Here is a 20,702-nt window from a genome sequence, read left to right as displayed (position 1 = left end):
CTCACAGAGCTCCGAGGGAACGGGGACCCACTTCTCCAAAAATGACCCTTGATTCTGGTATTGTGAAGTGCTCAGGCTCCGAACCTCCTGATTCTATAGCTGTCAAAGATGATTGTGAGACAAATGAGCATGCAGCTTCTTCAGTATGTTGATGATATGTCCGTTTGTATCATCTCTTACTTTAGAAAGGACCACTTCCTTCATCTCCAGATATTTAGGAAACTATCTTAAACTCAAACTAATGCAGAAGCACATGTTTTTTCTGTGGAATTTACCTACATTAAGCCATATCGCTGAATGAATATATAGTGTCTTCCAAGTGCTTTTTCTGCCCATTTTCTCCTCTCTTTTCACTCTCTAGTGTTATAGCATTACAAAAAGTATCTCTCTCAAGGTATGGAATTTTAGTGTGCAGGATGATATGCTACTTAATGGATTCTTGAAAAATACTCTTAAAAAGGACGCTATCTCAGCCAGTTCTTCTTACAGAAGTTCTGATGGCACCGTGAGGCTGTGGTTATTAGGTTTTATATACAGTTAAATAACTTAATCAGGTTATGATAAGAGAGAATTTTTTTGGCAAGTGCCTAGTTATGAGGAGCTAGTATGGCATCATGCTCTTCCCCAGCTTACTGTATTTTCAGTTTTAAAATCATCTGAAAGCACATTCATACTTTAAAATAAACTGTTTGCATTGTCCCTCATATATCAGTGCGAAGAATCCTACAGGACCTACTTTAGATATACTAAGTGAATTTAATTTTTCTTGTGGTCAAATTTTAGTGTTCAGTTTACAGCTGCTTTCCACATTCTCTTGGATCATTTTCTAAGACACAGCAAGAGGAAACCAGAAATTAATCACATACTCAGGGGTCTTGGCAGTTTTCTGGCACAGCTAAGTGTTTAGTGAAATAATGGAAAGAATGCATCACTTTTTTCATAAAGTGAACTATCAAGTATTTATTGTCAGTGCTTACAACAGACGCATCCTTGTTTGCATTGATTTTTTTTCTTTCCCTCTGAAGAAGGTGGTGACTGAAGGATTGTACCCAACAGATAACAAATTTAGAACTAGAATTATGGAAATCTTTCTAGCTGATTTAGAGTTCAGGTGATGCTTGTCTTTGCCTGTCATTTTAGTGCGAATACTAGGATTACTGAAGTATGTTAAATAGTGACATATAAAAAGGTGTACATATACATTTTTCTAAAATTATTAATTGAAGAAGGGGTAGATTACATAACATCTTGCTAGAATTCTATGCATGTGAATTTAAGTGGCATCTTTTTATGTGAATTGTTGTCTGTCTTAGATTACTTACTTTTCTTTGGTTTAGGTTTTTTTTTTTAATTCCTACATAATTTTCTTATCTTGTATCTCTAATTTTGCTTGATCTCTAGGCCTGATACTTTGAGTGGCTCCATTATCTGGTTGCCAAGTAGCCTTTCAAATTGTCAAATTCATATTTTGTAAAGGAATTCCACCATTTTAACTATCGTGTTTTAAATGAAGTTACATTTTTGTCTTACCATGTGAACAGACACGATATGTGTTTGTGAAGTATATATGTCACACTGGTCCAGGCTGGTTTTCTGTAGTTCAGAACTAATTGAGTAACTTCCCAGTGAACAACAGCTTTTTCGGAGTTCAGTTACAGTGACCTTTCCAGCATCATTCTGTGCAGTTCAGTCGCAGGGAATCGGCTGTAGTTGCCACTTTGAGTCTTTTCCCAGAGCTTCTCTTGCTCCTGACAGGAGCACACTGTAATGACCTGACCCACCCCACTTATTCTAGAGGCTGCTATTTCTGGTTGTTTTCTGTCAGTATCTTTGAGATAGTAATTTCATAGAGAACTTCTTCTGCATGTTCTCTCTCTAAGAGGAAGAACCTTTGTCCTTTAAAGACAAAAGGAGAGTCTCCAACATGTCCTTACAAAAATGACCCTCTAAGAGATTTCAATGTGTCCTGCTTCCACTTCTCTGCTTAAAAGAGAAGGAATTTTGTGTTCGTTTGGAAGTACGGTACTCAGGTAGAGATGCCCATGCACTTCAGTAGTTTACCCTAAAGTAAGTTTTGTCTTACAAACAGCCTTTTTCTAAAGATGCCGAGTTGAAAGCTTTCACAAATATATTTACCAAAAAAAAGTCAAAGCAAGCTGAAGCATCGCACTTCAACTGCAATGCGAATCGTGTCCCTGAACTGGCAGCCAGAAAGGTCTCCTGAATGAGGGGGGTGTGGAAGAAGATGTCATAGCAGGAAATCAACAGCAGGAGGCAGAAAGGCAGAAACTGTAAATGTAAACAGATCTTTATTTTATTATTGGGTTTTATTATTATTTTTCTTCACCCTGCTTGCCAGTTTGGCACCTATGAGAACCTCTTCTTTGCTGTCTCTCTATTTAATCTACAGGATTGTTTAGCTCCTATTCCCCAGCTTTTCCTTTTGGCGTGTCTGAGTTTGGCTTTGAGTGAGCAAAACTGTACTTAATTAAATTAAATGGGACATCTGCTTCTTATCAACACGTCTTAGACAAACTGGCTTTTTGGGAAGTAACTGTCTCATTGATGTGGCATATCTGGGAAATCTGTCAAAAGGTAACCAGTAGTGTTTAGGGCTATTCTGTAATCCATATATTTGTTGAGGTGACCATCTAATTCCTGGTGAACTGGTATAAGAAAAATATTGCCCTACTTAGCATCTTTGACAGTAACCTTTGTTAGTTACCCAGTGAAGAAGCAGCTGAATAGACTCACCATATTGATCCATCTCTTTAGTTCGTGCTTTCATCGCATCAAAAAGAGAGCCTCAAAAATTTTATGTTGCTGCTTACCTCCGATGTCCCTATTGTGGATAGAAATTAAGGAGCTGAAGTTTTAGGACTTTGAGTGAGTTTATTTGTTTTCCCCGAAGAGTACTAAGTTCACACTTCAAAAGTAATTTTCCAACATTTTTGAAGAGAGTGAGTGTAAATGTACCACTTATGTTTCAGTTTAGGTTCAAAGTGTAGCAAATATATATAACCATTGAGTTTTCTTTGCTGCAGTTAGTCTGTTTTGTTCAGCAATCTTGGTCAGTCATAAGGTTGCACATGATTGAGAAGAATTTTACCTAGTTTATGCCTCAGGTAAGTTAACAACTGTAAATTTATTCTTACATTTGAAAGTATTTAATGTTTGAATTACATAATTTTATTTAAAAGTTGATATGTAAGCGAATATAGAGAATTAGTAGGAGCTGGTTTATGTTGTACATTTTTACATGCCTTCTGAATAAATATGTTTTGAACAGGTCACCAGCTAAGATAATAAGGGCATTGCCAAATTCAACAATAATATATTTGTCTTAATAAGATTAAATTTCCACATTTCAAGACAAACCTTTGTTTGTTGGATTTTGCCCTTTTGTCTGGGAAAAATATTTTAAACTTAAAAACATTGAATCTAGCTCCCTGTAAGGAGATACAAATGTAGTTAAAACACAAAAAGCAAGTGAATTTAATGGAAAAACAGTAAAAATCATAGTGGTTTCTTTGCAATTATTTTATCTCACTAGAGAAAGTTAAGGAAACTATAAAGTTGACAGTCTCCAAGATGCTGTAGAATTGAAGTCACAGAACATGTTTGACGTGCCGAATGTCAAATTGCATCTGAAATAAGGACTTGCAAAAAGGCTGGTAGTTCGGTTCTATTTGGACTTTAGTGTAACATAACCACTCGTAATCACTTTAATTTGGCCTGAATACAGGTTTTACAGTAGCATAATGACCAAAATTTGTCTGACTGCTCTTCTAACGTGAGCTCAAGGTAAATATAGCTTGAAACAAAATCTAGCTCTTTTTTGTCACTTCGTACACATTAAATGTAGTTGTAGTCACTATGACAAACAGAAGACACCCTTCTGCCCCTAGAAGTAGGACTCTTCATGGTAATTTACTTTAATTACAAGCTTCCACAAAGGTTTTAGATTAAGTTATTGTTCTGCAAGTAACTGCTCTTCTCAATGAGTCCAGTAGATAGTGAGTGATAGAAGTGTTATATAGCTACCTGTATCATTAGCTGATTGTCGAAGGCTTTCAGTATTAAAATATTATTGTGACTTACCTCTTCTTTTTTTTTTGTATTCTCATTTCCAACTCTTTTTTTATGAACTTAAAATACTCAGAAGGTGAGATATCCTAAAATCCTTAGCTAGAGAAGTATGGGTTTTTTCCTTTTTTTGGGGGGGGGAGGGGTGTGAAATAATGATTTTTAAAGATTCCACTTCCTTATTTGTGATCTCAGGAACAATTTTAGTAGAATTCAAAAACATGTGGAAACCAGTCTTGTGAAGTCTTTCTGTTGCTGTCATTACAACAACCAGTGCCCTGGGTTAGACGGTACCATAACAGTTATATGTTATCAGTGAAAATTTCCTGAATCTCTTAACCCAAGGAAAGCCTCAGTGACTCTTGCCTCACTCTGGCAATATAATTTTGGTCTCCCAATGGGTATGTTATGGAGTCAAAACACTTCCAAGGCAACGAGATCCATTCTGCCCATCTCCTCTTTGAGCCAATGTGTGGCTGAATGTGTCCAGACACCAAGATTTACTTAGTTATGGGATATTAAGGTTTTGTAAGCAAGTCCTAGTTATAACATTTGTTGTGATGCTACAGTTTAATGTTCAAGCGCTCATAGTGATTTGTGATGTAATGGAAGTTTTGAAAATAAGTTTTAGAATGCATTTTGCTATGTTTACATTGTACGTTCATGATACAATGGTCAAGAAGTACAAAGCTTGGCAATTTGTGCAGATGTATTGCAGTGTGGTCACTAGTTGCATGCATGGCCATGCTGTGGCTTCCATAAAGCTGTTGCCTTGTTAATTTTGTGCAGTCCCTGTGCCATCCTCCTGAAAAAAAGGATTTTTCACAATTTAATCTGCATGTGTCACTGTATAATGAGAGACTCCTTTTCTGGTATTAGCAAGGTAATGTAATTATTAAGTCCTCCATCTTTGGTGTGTATGAATTATTACAAGCCTTTGATCTGAGGTGGTTATGTCAGTACCAGTCCAAGTTGGCAGTTGCCAGCTTTCCTCTGTGATGATGCCTTAACATATTCAGGAATTTCACACATTCATCTTGGTTGAGTAACTGCCTTGTTGACTGAGGGACTTGAGTTTCAACATAAATTTGATATAATATTCACTAGAATATTATTTTTACCAGCATAACACTACATATGACAGCATGTAGTTTTCAGCTATGGCAAAACCATAGTTGAAAACAAAACTGCTCTGCCAGTTTAGTATTTGCATGTCAGACATTCCTTACTTAACTTGTTTTTTACTTTTAATATGAGATTTATATAAGTGTCAATCTTCTTAGAGTCAGTAAAAGCACATTGTTGTGCAAGCATTAGTTACTTTTACTGGCAATTTATTGTAAAATAAATTTTTAAAAACAATCCTGCTAACAAAAACTATGTAGGGTTTTAAAGAGGAAATAAATATTCTTTCACAGAGTTACGATGTTAACCATAACAGTTACTCTTAAACAGAGTCGAAAGCTGGATGTGTATTTTGAATATGAGGAAAAAATAATGAGCAAATCCACTCTGGATAAATCTCTTCTGGACATGATTTCCGACCCAGATGGTGAGTACTTTAAATCTGAACTTGGCATAAAATTTGTTAAGATGTACAAGAAATCTGTACCTGCTGGGACTTAGGGTTTGGTAAAAAGCTTATGTGTAAGCTGTGCAAGACTGGTAAAGAAAACAGCTTTTTCTTGATTTTTAGTAGCAGTCTAGGGAGTTTAGTATTTTGGTTGAGTAATATCAAAAATATTGGCAGCTTTTGCAGCTCCACTAAAATGCTTTCCGAACTACTAGATTCTGAATGTCAAAATATTTTCACTTCTGTGCTTCTCTAGTGTTTATTAGTGTATCTTGGAATTGTGTGGTCTGAACAATACTGCTGCTTTAAAATCCTGTTGCATGTTTTGTAACACCTACATACCTCATAAACAGCATGGAAGAGGGCATTTCATAGAATTTCATTAGATCATGGAGTTGTAATGTAGGTACTTCTTGCTTGTGTGAAGAAGGAGGGGTGGGAGAAGGTGAAGAGAAGGGAAACGAGAGGTAAATTGGCCAGTTCACTGAGTCGCCTCAAGTTCTGCACTCCTTGACTCGACTGTGACATGTCCATTTTCATCAGCCAAGAGCAATGCATCCCAGCCTCTATTTCATATGCGGTTCATACACAACAAAGCTTTACACACTGGGTGACACTCAGGTTCTTTATTAGCAGGAGTCACTAGGGGTCTTTCTGTAGAAGCTTGAGAGCAGAATGGGTTCTCAGCTTTTTACAGCATCTCCTCTCATTTCAACCTCTCACAACCTGAGGTACGTCACAGCCCCCTGACAGATTTTAATATCATCTGATACCAGTTGGCCGGAACAAAATAACCCACAGAGCAAGATTGTAAAACTTACGACCACTGGCCTTTCTGCATATTGGCAAGTATATTGGCAAACCTCGAGCATTGCAGAGACGCAGGGTTCCTGCTCTTTTCCCAGTATTCTCTTAAAGAAAATGTTTTGTTACTGCATGCTTATGTGCATAGTCTTGTAGCTACACACTGGACATAATGTCTGCTTGGAGTTTGTATAATGATTCATATTTATACAAAGAGTACACATAAATCCTGCTGACTGTTTAGAATAATCTTTTATTAGTGTCTGTGCTATAGAATCAAAAGGCAGTAGAAGAAATAGTACATGATTGGTAAAAGTCTGAGCTAAAATTTTACAGATCTCATATTGGATCAAGTCTAGAAACTAACAGACTTTCAGAAAATCTAATGCCAGGCATCAATCTGTTGTAATTCAGTAGAGACATTCATTGCTAATATGAAGCTAATAAAAATACATATAACCTGTATTAAGGATCAATGCAAACTTGTCCTTTTCCATGTTCAGAATTGACTGTTCATGTACTATTTTGAGTTCAGCTTTTATGCTCACTTGAACTTAGTTATAAAACCAGAAATTATTACACTTGCTAGTATTTCCTACTGGACCAATTACTTTTTAGCTGAATCCACATTTTTTTATGTGTTTTTTAGATTGCAGTATAAAGCAAATTGTTTTCCAAGCCTGATGATGTATCATATCAATAGTCCTGCCTGTTAAGTTCCTGGTTTTTATGCAGGAGAAAGATTAGATTTCCAAGCTGGAGTTTTCCTTCATAACCTAAATGTTCAGGTGTTCACAGCAGCACATTAGAATTTCATATGCGGTCCCTAGGTTTACAATAAGTTTATATAGCAAAAGGATTTAAGTTAAATCACAGTTATTATTTCCGGGCACGCCATCTTGTGAAACTGGCCAGCTTCCTATCACACAATTCACTGAGAAATACCAGCAGAAAGTATTTTGAAGGAATGGTGCATCTCGTCTTCCAGTGCTTTCCATGGTGAGCCACTTGTTTGCATGATCTGTGGGGATGCTTGTGGGGACGATGACACCTGCAGACCTGCAGAGCTCTTCACAAAAGCGCTCAGACTTGACCACCAAACAGCTTCAGGCTTCAGCCTCTCACTGTGTTGTGCTGATCTGCCGCTCAGGGCTGTCAGCTGCCTCCAGGGCGGTGGATGTTGTTACATCCTGGAGTGATAAAATGGGAGCTACTGGTTTTGCTTTGCTCTAGTAGTTAATCAGTAGCCCTAAAGGCTGCAGGCTGGGATTTGAGTGGAAAATGAAATTGTTCTGTTCTAGGTTTACCAAGTTAAGTTTTCTTCAGAACATTTAGCACTCCCCCTCTCTATGCTGTCACGGACCATAGCCTAGAAGAATATAGTGAACATTTTACAGGCAACTGACGCAGGTCTTATTGCTATTTCTCACAGCTATGATTTACATCAGTAGTATGTCGAAGTACTTTTGCCAAACAAAGTGATTTTTCCTAAGATTTAGTGAAGTGTGCACAATACAATCACAGATGGTTTTTAAAGTTTATTATCTTTTAGTAAGACAAATTATCACACTCCTGCAAGCAGAAACCTTCTAGGAGTTTTGAAGATATGGTGTATAGGCCCAGCGAAGGAAATGCTGCTGAGTGCGGGGGGATTCCAGTTGAAACTGAAACTTAGTGATCAGCAAAGTACTGGAACAAGCTAGAAATGAAGTTTCCAAGTCCGTGGCAGAAACCAAAGTCAGTTACCCTGTATATGTAGAATGTTCAAGGGCTTTTTGTACGCAAATGAACTCCAAGTGGATGTCTACCTTGAAAGTTGGCTTTTGGTTTAGATAATACAAGGTTTCTTCAGTTCTTGATCTTCTGTCTTACTGGTATTTGGTAAAGGTTAATAAAACTTCTTTCCCAGAAAAAATTGTACCAAGTCATAAATGTTCATTATGACAGCTTTTACTCTTAACTTCTGCCAAACTAAATATATGCTCACATATAAACAAAAGTTGCAGATTAGATTAAACGATCCCCTGCTGACATGATCCACATTCCATAGAGGGGGGAAGAAAACACAAAACAAAACAAAAACTGGAAAAAAAAATTGTTTTTCTTACAAGTACAAAAAGTACATTTTAATAAGATATTGTACTGTATCTAAAGGTATCAAGCTTTTTTAATTAAGCATTGGATTACAAATTTGAAGCATTTATTTTCAGAAATTGTACTTCCAAAATCTTTGTTTGAAACTATGGTCTGTACTAATAGCGATTTTCTTCTAGAAAAAAGTTGATGGTGTTCAAAATTTGCTGTAGTAGGTTATGGTCTGAGTAATACAGGGATGGCCTTCCACCCTTTTCATCTGGCGGAGGTGAATTTTGATTGCTATTGATAATGCTTCCCAAGAATTTTTAGCAGTGTTTTTCTCCAGTGAGTGGTGTGACAAAAGATGATTCAGGAGGTGAAATCCTTCCTGAAGGCAACTTGGAAGGTCAGGATTTTTTTTCCTGACCAGAAGTTTGTATAAGTGCCTTTGCAGCCCTCAAGTTTTTCAGTAGAGTAAACCATAGAGCTGCATAAACAAATTGTAGAGCTAAAAAGTAATATGCTGTGGGTTTTATTTTTATGAGTTTTCTTTAGTCCCCCTTTCATTGATCTATTCCCTGATAATGCTTGCAGCCCCCACATAAAATAAGACATCATGCCACTACGTAACTGATTTAGTATGTTATTTGAAGACTAATTTTTGCTACAAGCAAAGGGGGGGAAATGTAAGTAAACTTTCAGAAACAGTGAGCCAGTCTAACCCAACTTTTAATAAAATTTCTAGATGTCTTTCTACCATTTTATACACTGAACGAGACCATGGGTGTATAATCGATAATGATTAATGTCATTATTGGAGGTCTGAATGTGTATATATATATTTATAATTACTGAAGAGCAATTAACATAGCAGCATAGTTACAACTGAAATTATTTTTTTTTCCACTGCAGCAGGAACTCCAGAAGACAAAATGCGATTATTTCTTATCTACTACATAAGCTCAGCTCAGGCACCTTCAGAGGTATATATGTTCTTTATAGCTTTCAGCACGAAATTGTACCACACAGGATTTTTCGGTATCATTTCAGCACTAAATAGATAGTTCTGATTCTCTGTGAAGTATGAAATGCCCAGGAAATACTAAACCTTTAAATAAATTGTGTAGTATTATCGGAGAATCTGCTCACAAAGCTTAGCCATCCTTTCAAAAGATATGAAAGGATATGAATGAGTAGTAATAAGGAAGATTATCTTTTGAAATACTTAGTTCAGAGTTACTGCAAGACACATCTTGACATGCTTTCTATTATTCTGCTCCACTGCGCAATAGAAATAGATAAACCAAGACGTTAAGGTGGCTCTTTTCATTCCATCCTTGAATATTCAAGAATAATTTGATCAGTTGACTAGTAGATGAATAAAGTTGAAATGCTTCTTGTGTCAATGTCTGAATAATTCGGGAAACAATTTCTTAGTATTTCTTTTGAACTTATGGTGATTTTTATTGTAGAAATACTGTGTGGTAGAAGAAATATGTTGGGTTAGGCAAAGAGAAAGTATTCTTGCAGATGTATATTAACTCCTCTTAATTTTCATTATTTGCTGTTGTGACATTTTACGAAAACCAGTATTCTGTCAGGCTTTTAAAAGATGCTAACATAGAAGACTGTTCCCATATCTGAAAGTGCACAGAATTTTATTCCATGAATATTGTTAAGTTTTTAAAAAACACAATCATTTTAAATTATATTTTCATACTTGGTAGGAGATGGCATTAAGACTCATAATTACTTTTAAACTTTGGTTAATGCTATAACTTTACACTGCTTATTTAATATTTAGATAAGGATATCTTGTCTTTCCACATAAAGAGAGTTAAGAGTAGTTTCAACCTTTTGCAATTCTCTGCTTCATAATTTCAGATTGATTTGGAGCAGTATAAAAAAGCATTGATGGATGCAGGTTGTAACCTTGCTCCTTTGAACTACATAAAACAGTGGAAGTAAGTAATTTCTCTCCTACTTGAGGGTATGACTGGGTAATTTTACAGAACTCAGCCTTGTTGTCAAAGAATTATGTGTTATTTCTTATACATCCTAAATCATACTTAAACATTCATTCTGCAATAATTTTTTGCTGTCATTGTTATGGTAATACATGCAAATCTTATTTTCAAACTAAACTCCAGTTTAGAACACTATTGAACATGACACACAGTAATGTATTTAATGATCCAAGGCAGAAACAATGTACTGAATTAAATAAAAGTTGTGCACATTCAGATTCCCAAGAGGTTTTGGCTCATACCAAAGGACTACGCTGCTTGTCATTTACTCCAGTTTTGCATGGTATCAAAATAAGACTTTGTCTTTTAAGTATAAAATGTAATTCATTTCAGTTCCTAAACTATTGTATTCCTAGACAAGAGGGATGTATGTAACACATAGTTACTTCCTGAGAGTTTGAGAAGCAGAAGTTTTTTACTTTCAAATGGCCAGAGTGAAACATTCTATAGCAGTGTGCGCCATGACATGAACATTTGGTTTCTGTCCCTGCTTTCACAGAGCTTTCACTAAGATGGCTTCGGCTCCAACCAGCTATGGAAACACTACGCCTAAACCTTTGGGGTATGCTTTGGTTAATTTTCTCTAAGTCTTTGGGTTCTTTTAGCTTATTTTAGTAGTACTGAAAGTGTGATTAGTGCTGTACAAGGCCTAGAATAAAACATTTCCCTGTTTGTAAAAAGCTTCAAGTTACAGACAATTCCAAGCACTCATCTCCCCTTAACAGTGCATAGGACTTACACACAGGAAAATAAAATGATCTGTGACTAAATACATAAAGTAACTTAATATAGTGACATCTGCACCTGCAGATAGGAGAATTCGGCAGCAGGAAACGGATCTATGACAGCCATCATTTTGAGCCTTATTTAGTCAATGGAAGAAGATGAGAATAGCCCTGTGTATTCAAAACTGGTTCCCACCAGGGCTTGGAGACTGTCAGGGATGCAAGAACGTGCTGCTCTTTCATTAGCATGCCTAGACTGGATGTCTGTCTGCTTGTTGAAAGGTGCAGTTATTTATTTCAGGACATGAAAAGATAATGACTGAGCTAAGCGTACATATATCCCATACAGGTTATGGGACTTTTGGATCTTTTCATGCTTGAAAGGATTTGAATCCTCATTACCAACTTCTCTTACGGGAATGCACTTTCACTGTCGTAAGGAAACTGTGGTGCAGTGTGGTTAGAGAGAATTCCAGTGCTGTCTCTTGTGGAAAAATTGCTGTTTAGTTGAGTGTAGACACTGAGCATCTCTGTTAACTCTGGTGCTTAGGACACCCACTTAAAAGGAGCACTCAAATCTTCACATTATTGAAATTGCAAAAATAAACGGTTCAGTGGATTAAAGACTAGAACTCAGGACTCCCATTGATAGGTGAATATCTAACTGCTGCATTATAGGTACCTTCCCCTGCACTTGGTTGCCATGTGGTTTGAAGAATATGTTTCATGACAAGTTGAATGATTTGCTACTTAAGTCCTATCAACTTTAGTGGGAATTGGATGTCAACATAATGCTTTAGAATGCAAATGAAAAAAGTAAGGTCTTACACATCACATTTTTTTGGTTTTCAGTCTGTTTTCACGTGTTATGAATACAGGATCACAGTATGTAATGGAAGGAGTGAAGAACTTGGTACTGAAGCAACAAGTAAGTTTAAAAACCAATTTTTTAAAAAGTCTATCACATGAGTATTGTGAAGATTCAGAAAAAGAACTTTCAGTACCTCTGTTATATTAATAAAATTAATTGTACTGTAAAAAAAAAACAAACATCAACCTCTGCTCAATCACTTTGTAGCTTCCAGGTTTTAGATAAGTAATTAATAATGTTCAAATTTTCTTTGAATGCCGCTGTTTGTGAGGAATTAGATTCCAGTATGTGTGATTAAGACTGATTTTAGCATTATAAAAAGAGCAGCTGTGGAATACTCAAAATAGACTAGGCCTTCATAAACACCAAGAACACCCCTCAATGTCTTTATTTAGAACAGCACGTATTAAATGCATCTATTCCAGAGTGACTGAAAGGCTGAGTGTGTTCATTCTCTGTTCAATTAAAATTCAAGCATTTCTGGTTTTCCCACATAACTAATGTACAGCAGCCATAATCTTGAAATGTGCTTGAAAATCGAAGTGTGTTTATAATGACATGGCTACCTTCAAATATTCACTGAACTTTAGAAAATATTTCTGACATGACTTGCATACAAATTTCAATGTACACACCTGAAAAGAAAACAGACAGCAAAGAAAAAGACACTGGTTGTGTAACTTGTTGTAGCTGAAATTTTGAATTGTGGTTCCTAGAAACTTGCTTCCCTGTAGAGGACACAGTAATTTCTCCAATGTGCGCTTTTGTCAGATGGCAATAAATATTTACAGTTTAAAATCTTAATTCTGTAATATTTTGACATCAAGATTTCTAAGAAAAAGATTGTTCGCCACAGTATCATTCTTACTGTAAGAATCAGAATTTATTTTAGAAATGCAGCACATCAAAACTAAATAAAATTAAATCTCATCTCTAATTAAATGTGCATCTTTTTGACATCATTGATCTGTAACTTGTTTGTTTTAGTCATCCTGTCATACACATAGTTTATGCATGACATATATCAGCTGTCACATTAAAAAAAAATAAAAATTGGTTTTGTGTGAATTTCACTATGACTAGATATGATAAGTTACATTGCACGGTTACAAACCAGCAGTATGTCATGAAATTTAGTTGAGGAAACCTTTTACTATGCAGCTTGCTTCTATGTTTTGTATGTGTATTTTCTATGTGTATTTTATAGAGATCTTCATGTAAACTATTACTTGTAACAGTAGATAAAAATTATATTCCTGTTCTTCTTGTGTTAAACATTTTGTCATTTCTTTTAACATGTGTAGCTTTAAAAAATCAGTATTATTCTTGACAAAATGACTTGCTTTGTTTTGAGTTCGGAGTAAGAAGCCGCAGTGCTGATATTTTCAGGATTTTTTTTTTGTGACTTTTAATTCCTTTTCCAGCTGTTTTTGGGGTAGCCAGATAAAATACTCTTCTTCCTCATAGTTTTAAGCTTGTTGTAGGTCTGTGGTGTTTCTGTTAAAGTTAACTTTTTATTTCTTGTTTGATCGTTCAGGGATTTACACTCGGGTTTTACTAGTTGTTTTTCAGTGTTATTTGTAGAACATCCTTTGGAATGTCCTTTTTTGATATATTCTGTCAACAAGACACATTTCCAATGCCGTTGCTATGTAACCTGTCCCTCAGTTTATTATAACTAAAGTGGTTTGACTGTTTAATACTTCATATCTTTTGTCCAAGCTGACATTTTCCATCTTAAATAATGACAAGTCATCTCGAATCTCACCTCAGTTTATTCCTTTCCAGTTCAACGAAACATTTTTGCCCAGGATTTCTTTTTTTACCCATTTCTTTCACAGCAGTAGTTCTTTTTTACAATCACATTACATTCTCATCTTTAGCATTAAAATTCTTTTGTTAAATTGTGCAGTGTTTTTTTAATAAGAACTCAAATATCATCACATATCTGCATATATTGGTAACACCTAAATACAACTCTTGATCCCATTTTTGCATTTTTTTTTTACACTTTCTGTTCATCCCCTAGCTAGGTGCTTCTCAGACAGTGGCATTTTCTGTACAGAAAGCTGATTTAGATTATGATAAAAATGCTCAACCTTTAAAAAAAATTACTGTTTAAAGTAGTATTTCAAATGTAAACTATTTCATAGTTAATGTATACCTGTGAATAATTCCTAGTAAGCATTTCAACATTCCATTAATTTTGTGTTACGTTTTACAGAATTTACCAGTCACACGTATTTTGGACAACCTTATGGAGATGAAGTCAAACCCTGTGAGTATAAGTGCCTTCATGTGGAAAGAGGTAGAACAAATGAAGTCTTGAGGCTGTGATATGCGATGTGTCATGGCTGTTTTTTTCATGATAATGCAGTTAATTCTGATCACGAAGTATCTCAAGGAACAGAAACATTTTTGTAACTATTCCATTAGCTTTTTTTGCATAAAAGTAGCTTCTTAACAATGACAGTTTATTGTGTCTCATTGGAACTGGTGTTTTTGAGGTTTTCCTTATTCTAAGTTTCTGTAAACCTTGTGCAGTACTGAGTTTCTGTTGCCCCTAAATTTAAATTTAGATTGTGGGCTAAAATTTTCTTTGCATTAAGGTGACATTTTTTCTTTTTAATAAGAGCGCAATTTCAGAAGTAAAGTAGTTCCAAAGAGGGTATGTAAGAGAAAATTTTGTTTCCTTCATCTTTAAGGCTTTGTTGTTTAGAGGAGAATATTTTAGTACTCCTGCAGTCTTTCAGTTTGCAAGCAGACTTGGTTTTGTGTCAGAGAAGTCCTCTTTTCTCCTTGTTTCTGTCAACATTTATTCAGACTTACGTAAGTTACAAACTTTTGAAACACTTAAATGTTGGCTAGATAGTCAAGACAGTTGCTAGACTTGCGGCTAAAATTAGCCCTAAGTCTTTTACACATAGTGTATAGTCAAAGCAGGCTTTTTTTCCTTGCTGTGTGTTTCATTCTTTCAGAACTCTTACGTAAAACTGTCCTTTGCACAAACTTGTTCTGAAAAAAATCACCTGTTAAAAGTAATTTAGCAAGCTTTAATGTGTTTGCCACATCGTATCATTCTTCCTATTTTAATGGCATCAGCTTCAGACAGAGATACAGTTCTAGTATCTCACACTGGTTAGTAGATTCAAAATGTTCTTCTTACTCCACTTTCAGCTTCAGGTGTTAACTATATGTAAAGAGAGACAAATAATGGTTAAATATGAAAATTATCAACGTGGAAGTAATCCTGTCTTTTCTTAAACTGTACTTCATAGCTAATATATGTCATGATGGTTAGCAAAAAATTTGCTTTCTCTCAACAAACAAAGAAATGGACTCTACTTTCAGTGGCAGTGGATTGCTGTCCCTATTTTCCAGGCTTGGAAAAGCTGTACAGGGCTAATTTTGTCTAGTCAACCAGTAGAGGTCACTCAGAATACTTAAGGCAGAATGCTGGAATTAAAAACTACGGATAACTTACATGTAGGTCAAAAATGAAACAATTTTTTAAAAAATAAACACTAGTTCCCTCAGGCTACAAGTTCAGGAATTTATTTGGAAAAGTTTACAAGTCATATGGGGCTTTTTTTCTGACTAGATGCTGTCACCTTTCACTTAGCAGAAAACCGCCACAATCACTTTGATAATTTAGAGAAAACATTGATCTTCTCACTTGAAAATGCAGAGATTGAGCCAGTCTGTCAGATGGAGGCTTCATGTTTCACTGCCAAGTTAGAGACTGGAATTCGTGGCCCAAAACAGGGAATCCTGCTTTTCAAGTCATAGGGAGTCCAGGCAAGCCTAACGAATGATTCTCCTAAACCTGTAGGAAAATTGACAGTGACCTTTTTAGTAAGTTCCAGCTAACAAGCAAGCCAGAGAGTCATTGTGGAGTAGGTGTAGCCTTGCTGTACCATCAACAGAAGTGAAATTGTATCTGGAAAACAGCAATGTATAAAATACACCACTGTGGCCTCTGTTCATCTTCTGATATTTGACATCCTTTTCTATTCCCCAGAATAGAAAACGGTTGCACTGCAGGCAAAATACAAGGTGGGAGTGGAGAGGGGGAAAGTTTAAGATTCTATTTATTTTATTTTTACAACAAAGAAAAAACCTTTTTTATACTTCATTGAACTGTACTGACCACCGTGATCAGTTTATGAAATGTACACACAGATAGAAGTCGTAATGCAAATTAGAACAGATTACTGAGAAGTCAAACAATTATTACAGTAAATGTAAATACTTTAAATTATTTTCTAAATATAAAATGCGAGAAGAAGGTAAATATATGAAAAGTACAGCTTGTACCACCAACGTTCGCAAATACGATTGTCAATTGAAATGAAATTTTAAATTTGTTCAGAATGCTGTGCTGTGCACAACTCTGTAGAGTTGTCTGTAAATCACTTTGGGTGTTAGTTGTGCCCGCTGCTGCTTGTCTCACAAGGAAGGACAAGTGAGTCCCCACCGGCACTTTCCAAGTCCTTCAGAAGCAGGAACAGATGGAACAGTTCTTATGGGCAGTAATACCGTCCTGTAATTTTTAAAATTCGTCTAGATTGTTTAACTATAGTTAAACTTTTTCTTGAAGTATTTATTCAGAAACTTTCATTAATGACCATAAAGTTATCCATTACTTGTTCGTTTAGTTTGGTTTTGGTTGGGTTTTTTTTAATAGTAACATTTATTGGTGGAAGCCTGTTTTTAGGCAGTTTATTTTGGCATTATGTTTTCATAAAGAAATGTTCTCTTCATAAATCTAATAGCATAGTTGCTTCATTTTGGTATCACTAAATAGAAATTGATTAAAACCTTAAATCTTCGTAACACAAAAGGATAATGCTGTCAAGTATATACAAATTTTAACACATAGACATGAAATTGAGCACCACTTGCTATAGAATTATAGAGATTCTTTTAAGTGTCTTCCACAAAATGGCTTGATTCATGAGTAAGGACAATCTTTGATAAGTAAACCTCTAATATTTTTATGACAAAGTTCCAAAGGGGTTTAGCCTCCGTCACTACAGTTTATGTGTTTGTGTTGACTTAAGGGTAGATAAATCTTATTTGTGATACATGTGAGTGGAAATATATTTTGGTCAATATCGTCCATTTCAGTAAATATGGTGTTTTTCAGGCTGAGGATCTACATTACCTTTCATACATTGCCTTTCATGCATTACAATGACAAATTATGAAAAAGAGGCATTTCCTTAGTCCGACTAGTCATGTTAGATCCTGCACGAAAACAAATACAAGCTGAAAATCAAGGATGTGTCCACAGGTCGTTTTCCATTTTAATTTGAAATCTTGAAAATTAAGTTTACAATTTCAAAAGTATGAATTTTATTCTTGAATAACTTAGGGAAGTCACAAATTCAGTTGTATGTAAGGAAACCACCATACAGTTGTTTTTATTGGCAGACTAGCTATTTCTTTAAGCAAATAAAATGTAGTAGGATTTCTTTCCCTGCAGCCTCAAGAACTGATTTCAGCAGGAATGGTGTATTTAAACAACAGAAAAAATGAACTAGTTTCTCACATTTCTACTACTTTACCACTTTTCGCATGTCTGCTTACACAAGCCCACAGTGAAAGAAACAACGGCAGTAATACGTTCAGTAGAACATGTTTGTAATATTGTGGTTTTTAACTCTGATGTTAGTTCTGGTATTAATGTGTAATTTCTTTCTGACAAGTGGGGAAGTTGCATCTCTTTGTCAGAATTAAAGGTTTCTCAAATACCTTTCAGTTTTAGTGTAGCAATATCTGTCCATTCCCAGCACTCTCATTGCTTCAAAGTCGCAATACCAGCTTTCTGTACGAGGCTGCCAAAATCAGGAATGCTGGCAGAATTTACAAATTCAGTTGAAATTCCCGGTGGAGCATATAAAAGCATTTTACAAAGATTCAGTGTGAAATGAGATCTACATTATTTTTTTTAACTGAAAGGCAAACTTGAGGATAAGAGACTTGTTTTATCTAATTACATGGAAGTCTTTAATATCAAATAGATTTGTTTTCTCTGTGTGTAACCACCACATATATACTAAATATTTTGTAGTATTTGCTTTGTGAGCTCTAATAAATTCCCCAGGTGATCTGTCTACTACCTAAAAAGAATTACTTCTGCTCTACAGAATCATCAAAACAGAGATCTTGTATGCAAGCACCCAGATGAAATCTGCTGTGCTTCTGCATGCAGTTTATCCACAAACTAAACTTCACAGTACCTGGATGAAAATGTAGTTCTATAGAAAGAGAAGAAAGCCAAGTAGTTGTCAGAAGGAGTTACTAAGAAGTTTTGTTTTTCATCTCTAATAATTGGCAAAAATCCTGCTTGTTGCCAATAAAAATATTGGAAGTGCCTCAGTGTTTTGTGTGAAGAAAGAAATTTTTCATATAGTTTAGACAGTCAGACTTTTCAAATTCTTGTGGAACTCATTTATTCTTCACGAACTTAATTTTAGTTTAATAATAGTCATAAATCATAAAATGAAAAGGGTAAGTTATGTAACAGTAGCAGAGTTTGATCTGTCTCGTATTTAGCATTCATTGCCATAGAAGTGGTTTGGTTTATAATATTAAATCCATAGAAGATCTCTGTAATCTGGAAAATCTTAACATTTATAACTAACTGTGTGATGTTCCTCTTAAGCTGGTAACACCTGAATTTTTGTTTCTGCATGCTGCCTTTCTGTTGGGATTTATTATGCAACCTGTGTATTTTCTGGAGAGTGTGTATAGTCAATTTTAGATGAACCAGAAGCAAAAAGCTCGATAGCACCCTTCATAGCTCCTCACGGTTGTTTCTTCTGCACTGGTTCAGTTATGTACAAATGCTACTAATATTAGTGGACACCACAATTAATTTTAAATTATGTGACTGCTAAATGGGAAATGTTGCTTTGAATGATGCTAATGTGATAGGTAGAAGCAGAAATCCATAAGCCAAAATTCTGATCTTTTGAGATAAATATGTACTTCTTAATAGGAGACGGATGATTACCGGTATTTTGACCCCAAGATGCTACGAGGCAGTGACAGGTGAGTTTGCTGTGCGTTTTGCTTCTTTCCTTGTACCCTATGAAAAGGCTAACTTCAGAAATCCAGTTTTCTTTTACTTGCTGACTACAAGTAATTAATTTTAATCATCAGTTCTAAGTTGATGTTGAAAGAATTCACAACGGGAACTTGGATTAACCAGATAAATTTTTATAATACTGCAAAAAATAATCTTTTGTTCCAGTGACTGAACATGCCTGAATCAAGTACATTGATTCAGTCACAGGAATGTGTACTCATTTTTAGCGATAATAAATGTTAGAATTCTTTATAGTTGTACCGCTTGCTTTCTTTGAAACTTTGTGGTTTTTCACTGTTAAATTAAAATGTCATTGGCTAGTACACCAAAATTTCTTCATCACTTTTTAAACAGCTAAAATTTTACTTGAAATACAGCCCTTCTTTAGTAGTTTGGTAATAAGTTTGCAAAAAAGTCATTAAAAATTGACTGCATTTGCTATGTGTAGGCAGGCGCACATGTTATATTGATGTACATATGAAGGGAGAGTTGGATATAGTTTATTTTGCCAGAAATTACACTCAAAGTTTAGAAATTTGTATCTTTTGCTTTATGTCTTTTACCAATAACTGTGGCAGACAATCTCACCTCTAATATCCTAGAAACAAAGAAAACACTTAATTTTAACTACCTTCTAAAAATAATTCTCATCTGCGCTGTGGGAAAACAGTCAGCTCATGTAATCGCCTGATTTTATTACAGGACAAATATGGATAAAGTAGGTCCAGACTTGGTTTTAGTTATTTGCATTAAAATCCGTCCCTGATTCCTCTGTTCTTGAAACATGGAAAGTATATTTCTGGAAGCATAAGTAGTAATAGGAAAACAATTTCAGATAATATATGTTTTATTGGAAAGTATTATCACAGATTATACAATTTCAAATGTAAGCAGATTTTCTGTTTCATTTTAATTGCAACTTTCATTGTTTTGTTAGACTTTTGTAGCATTTTTTGAGGATTTTATGCAAAAATGCAAAGATTTGTTTTATTAAAGCCAAAGGGGTTTTCTCATGTCAGTGTGTTGTTTTTACCCACTCCATGTATTTCTTATGTTGCTTTAAACAATGTGAAGGTGTGTGTTTATAGCAGCTGATAAATGTGCCATTCTGTGAAGATGAATAATCATAAGAGGGAAAAATTTTAAATTTCTGGTTTGGGGTTTGTTTGGGCTTTTTACAGAAACTCAAGTTACATTCCTTAAATCATATTTGAGCACGACAACGAAACTCTAGTATAGTCATGTAGGGGTTTGTCTAATTCTCCCTTCAAGTGATGATCAAAAAGCATAGGTTAGCTGACTTGACAAAATATTACTAATTTAAAAAAACAATATCAAATAATATAATCAATGGAAGGATATTAAAAAGCGACTAAACTTTTTTTCCTAACCTACTCCTGTTTTAAGAAGTATTGGCATTTCTACCTATTATTTTTAAAGAGTA

The 20,702-nt window shown here is 35.1% G+C and overlaps 1 protein-coding gene and 1 long non-coding RNA gene across 2 annotated transcripts in view; one reads left to right on the top strand and one right to left on the bottom strand.

The window, feature by feature from the left end:
- SCFD1 (sec1 family domain containing 1) overlaps positions 1-20,702 on the top strand; it is a 53,173-nt gene that overhangs the window by 24,063 nt on the left and 8,408 nt on the right. The window contains exons 15-21 of the mRNA XM_065064140.1: positions 5,542-5,638; positions 9,452-9,522; positions 10,424-10,503; positions 11,066-11,128; positions 12,144-12,219; positions 14,387-14,440; positions 19,169-19,221. Coding sequence (XP_064920212.1) covers positions 5,542-5,638; positions 9,452-9,522; positions 10,424-10,503; positions 11,066-11,128; positions 12,144-12,219; positions 14,387-14,440; positions 19,169-19,221 — 494 coding nt within the window. The remainder of the gene's footprint in view (positions 1-5,541; positions 5,639-9,451; positions 9,523-10,423; positions 10,504-11,065; positions 11,129-12,143; positions 12,220-14,386; positions 14,441-19,168; positions 19,222-20,702) is intronic.
- Positions 13,554-20,702, bottom strand: part of LOC135579565 (uncharacterized) — a 53,321-nt gene continuing 46,172 nt past the window's right edge. Inside the window, exons 4-5 of the long non-coding RNA XR_010472917.1 lie at positions 15,839-15,988; positions 13,554-15,352 (exon numbers count right to left, since the gene is read on the bottom strand). This is a non-coding gene — a long non-coding RNA (uncharacterized LOC135579565). The remainder of the gene's footprint in view (positions 15,353-15,838; positions 15,989-20,702) is intronic.

Source organism: Columba livia, chromosome 5 (genome assembly GCF_036013475.1).
Source record: "Columba livia isolate bColLiv1 breed racing homer chromosome 5, bColLiv1.pat.W.v2, whole genome shotgun sequence".
In the NCBI taxonomy this organism is placed as follows: domain Eukaryota; kingdom Metazoa; phylum Chordata; class Aves; order Columbiformes; family Columbidae; genus Columba; species Columba livia.
The sequence above is the reverse complement of the archived record's forward strand: the minus strand, read 5'-3'. Positions and strand labels throughout refer to the sequence as shown.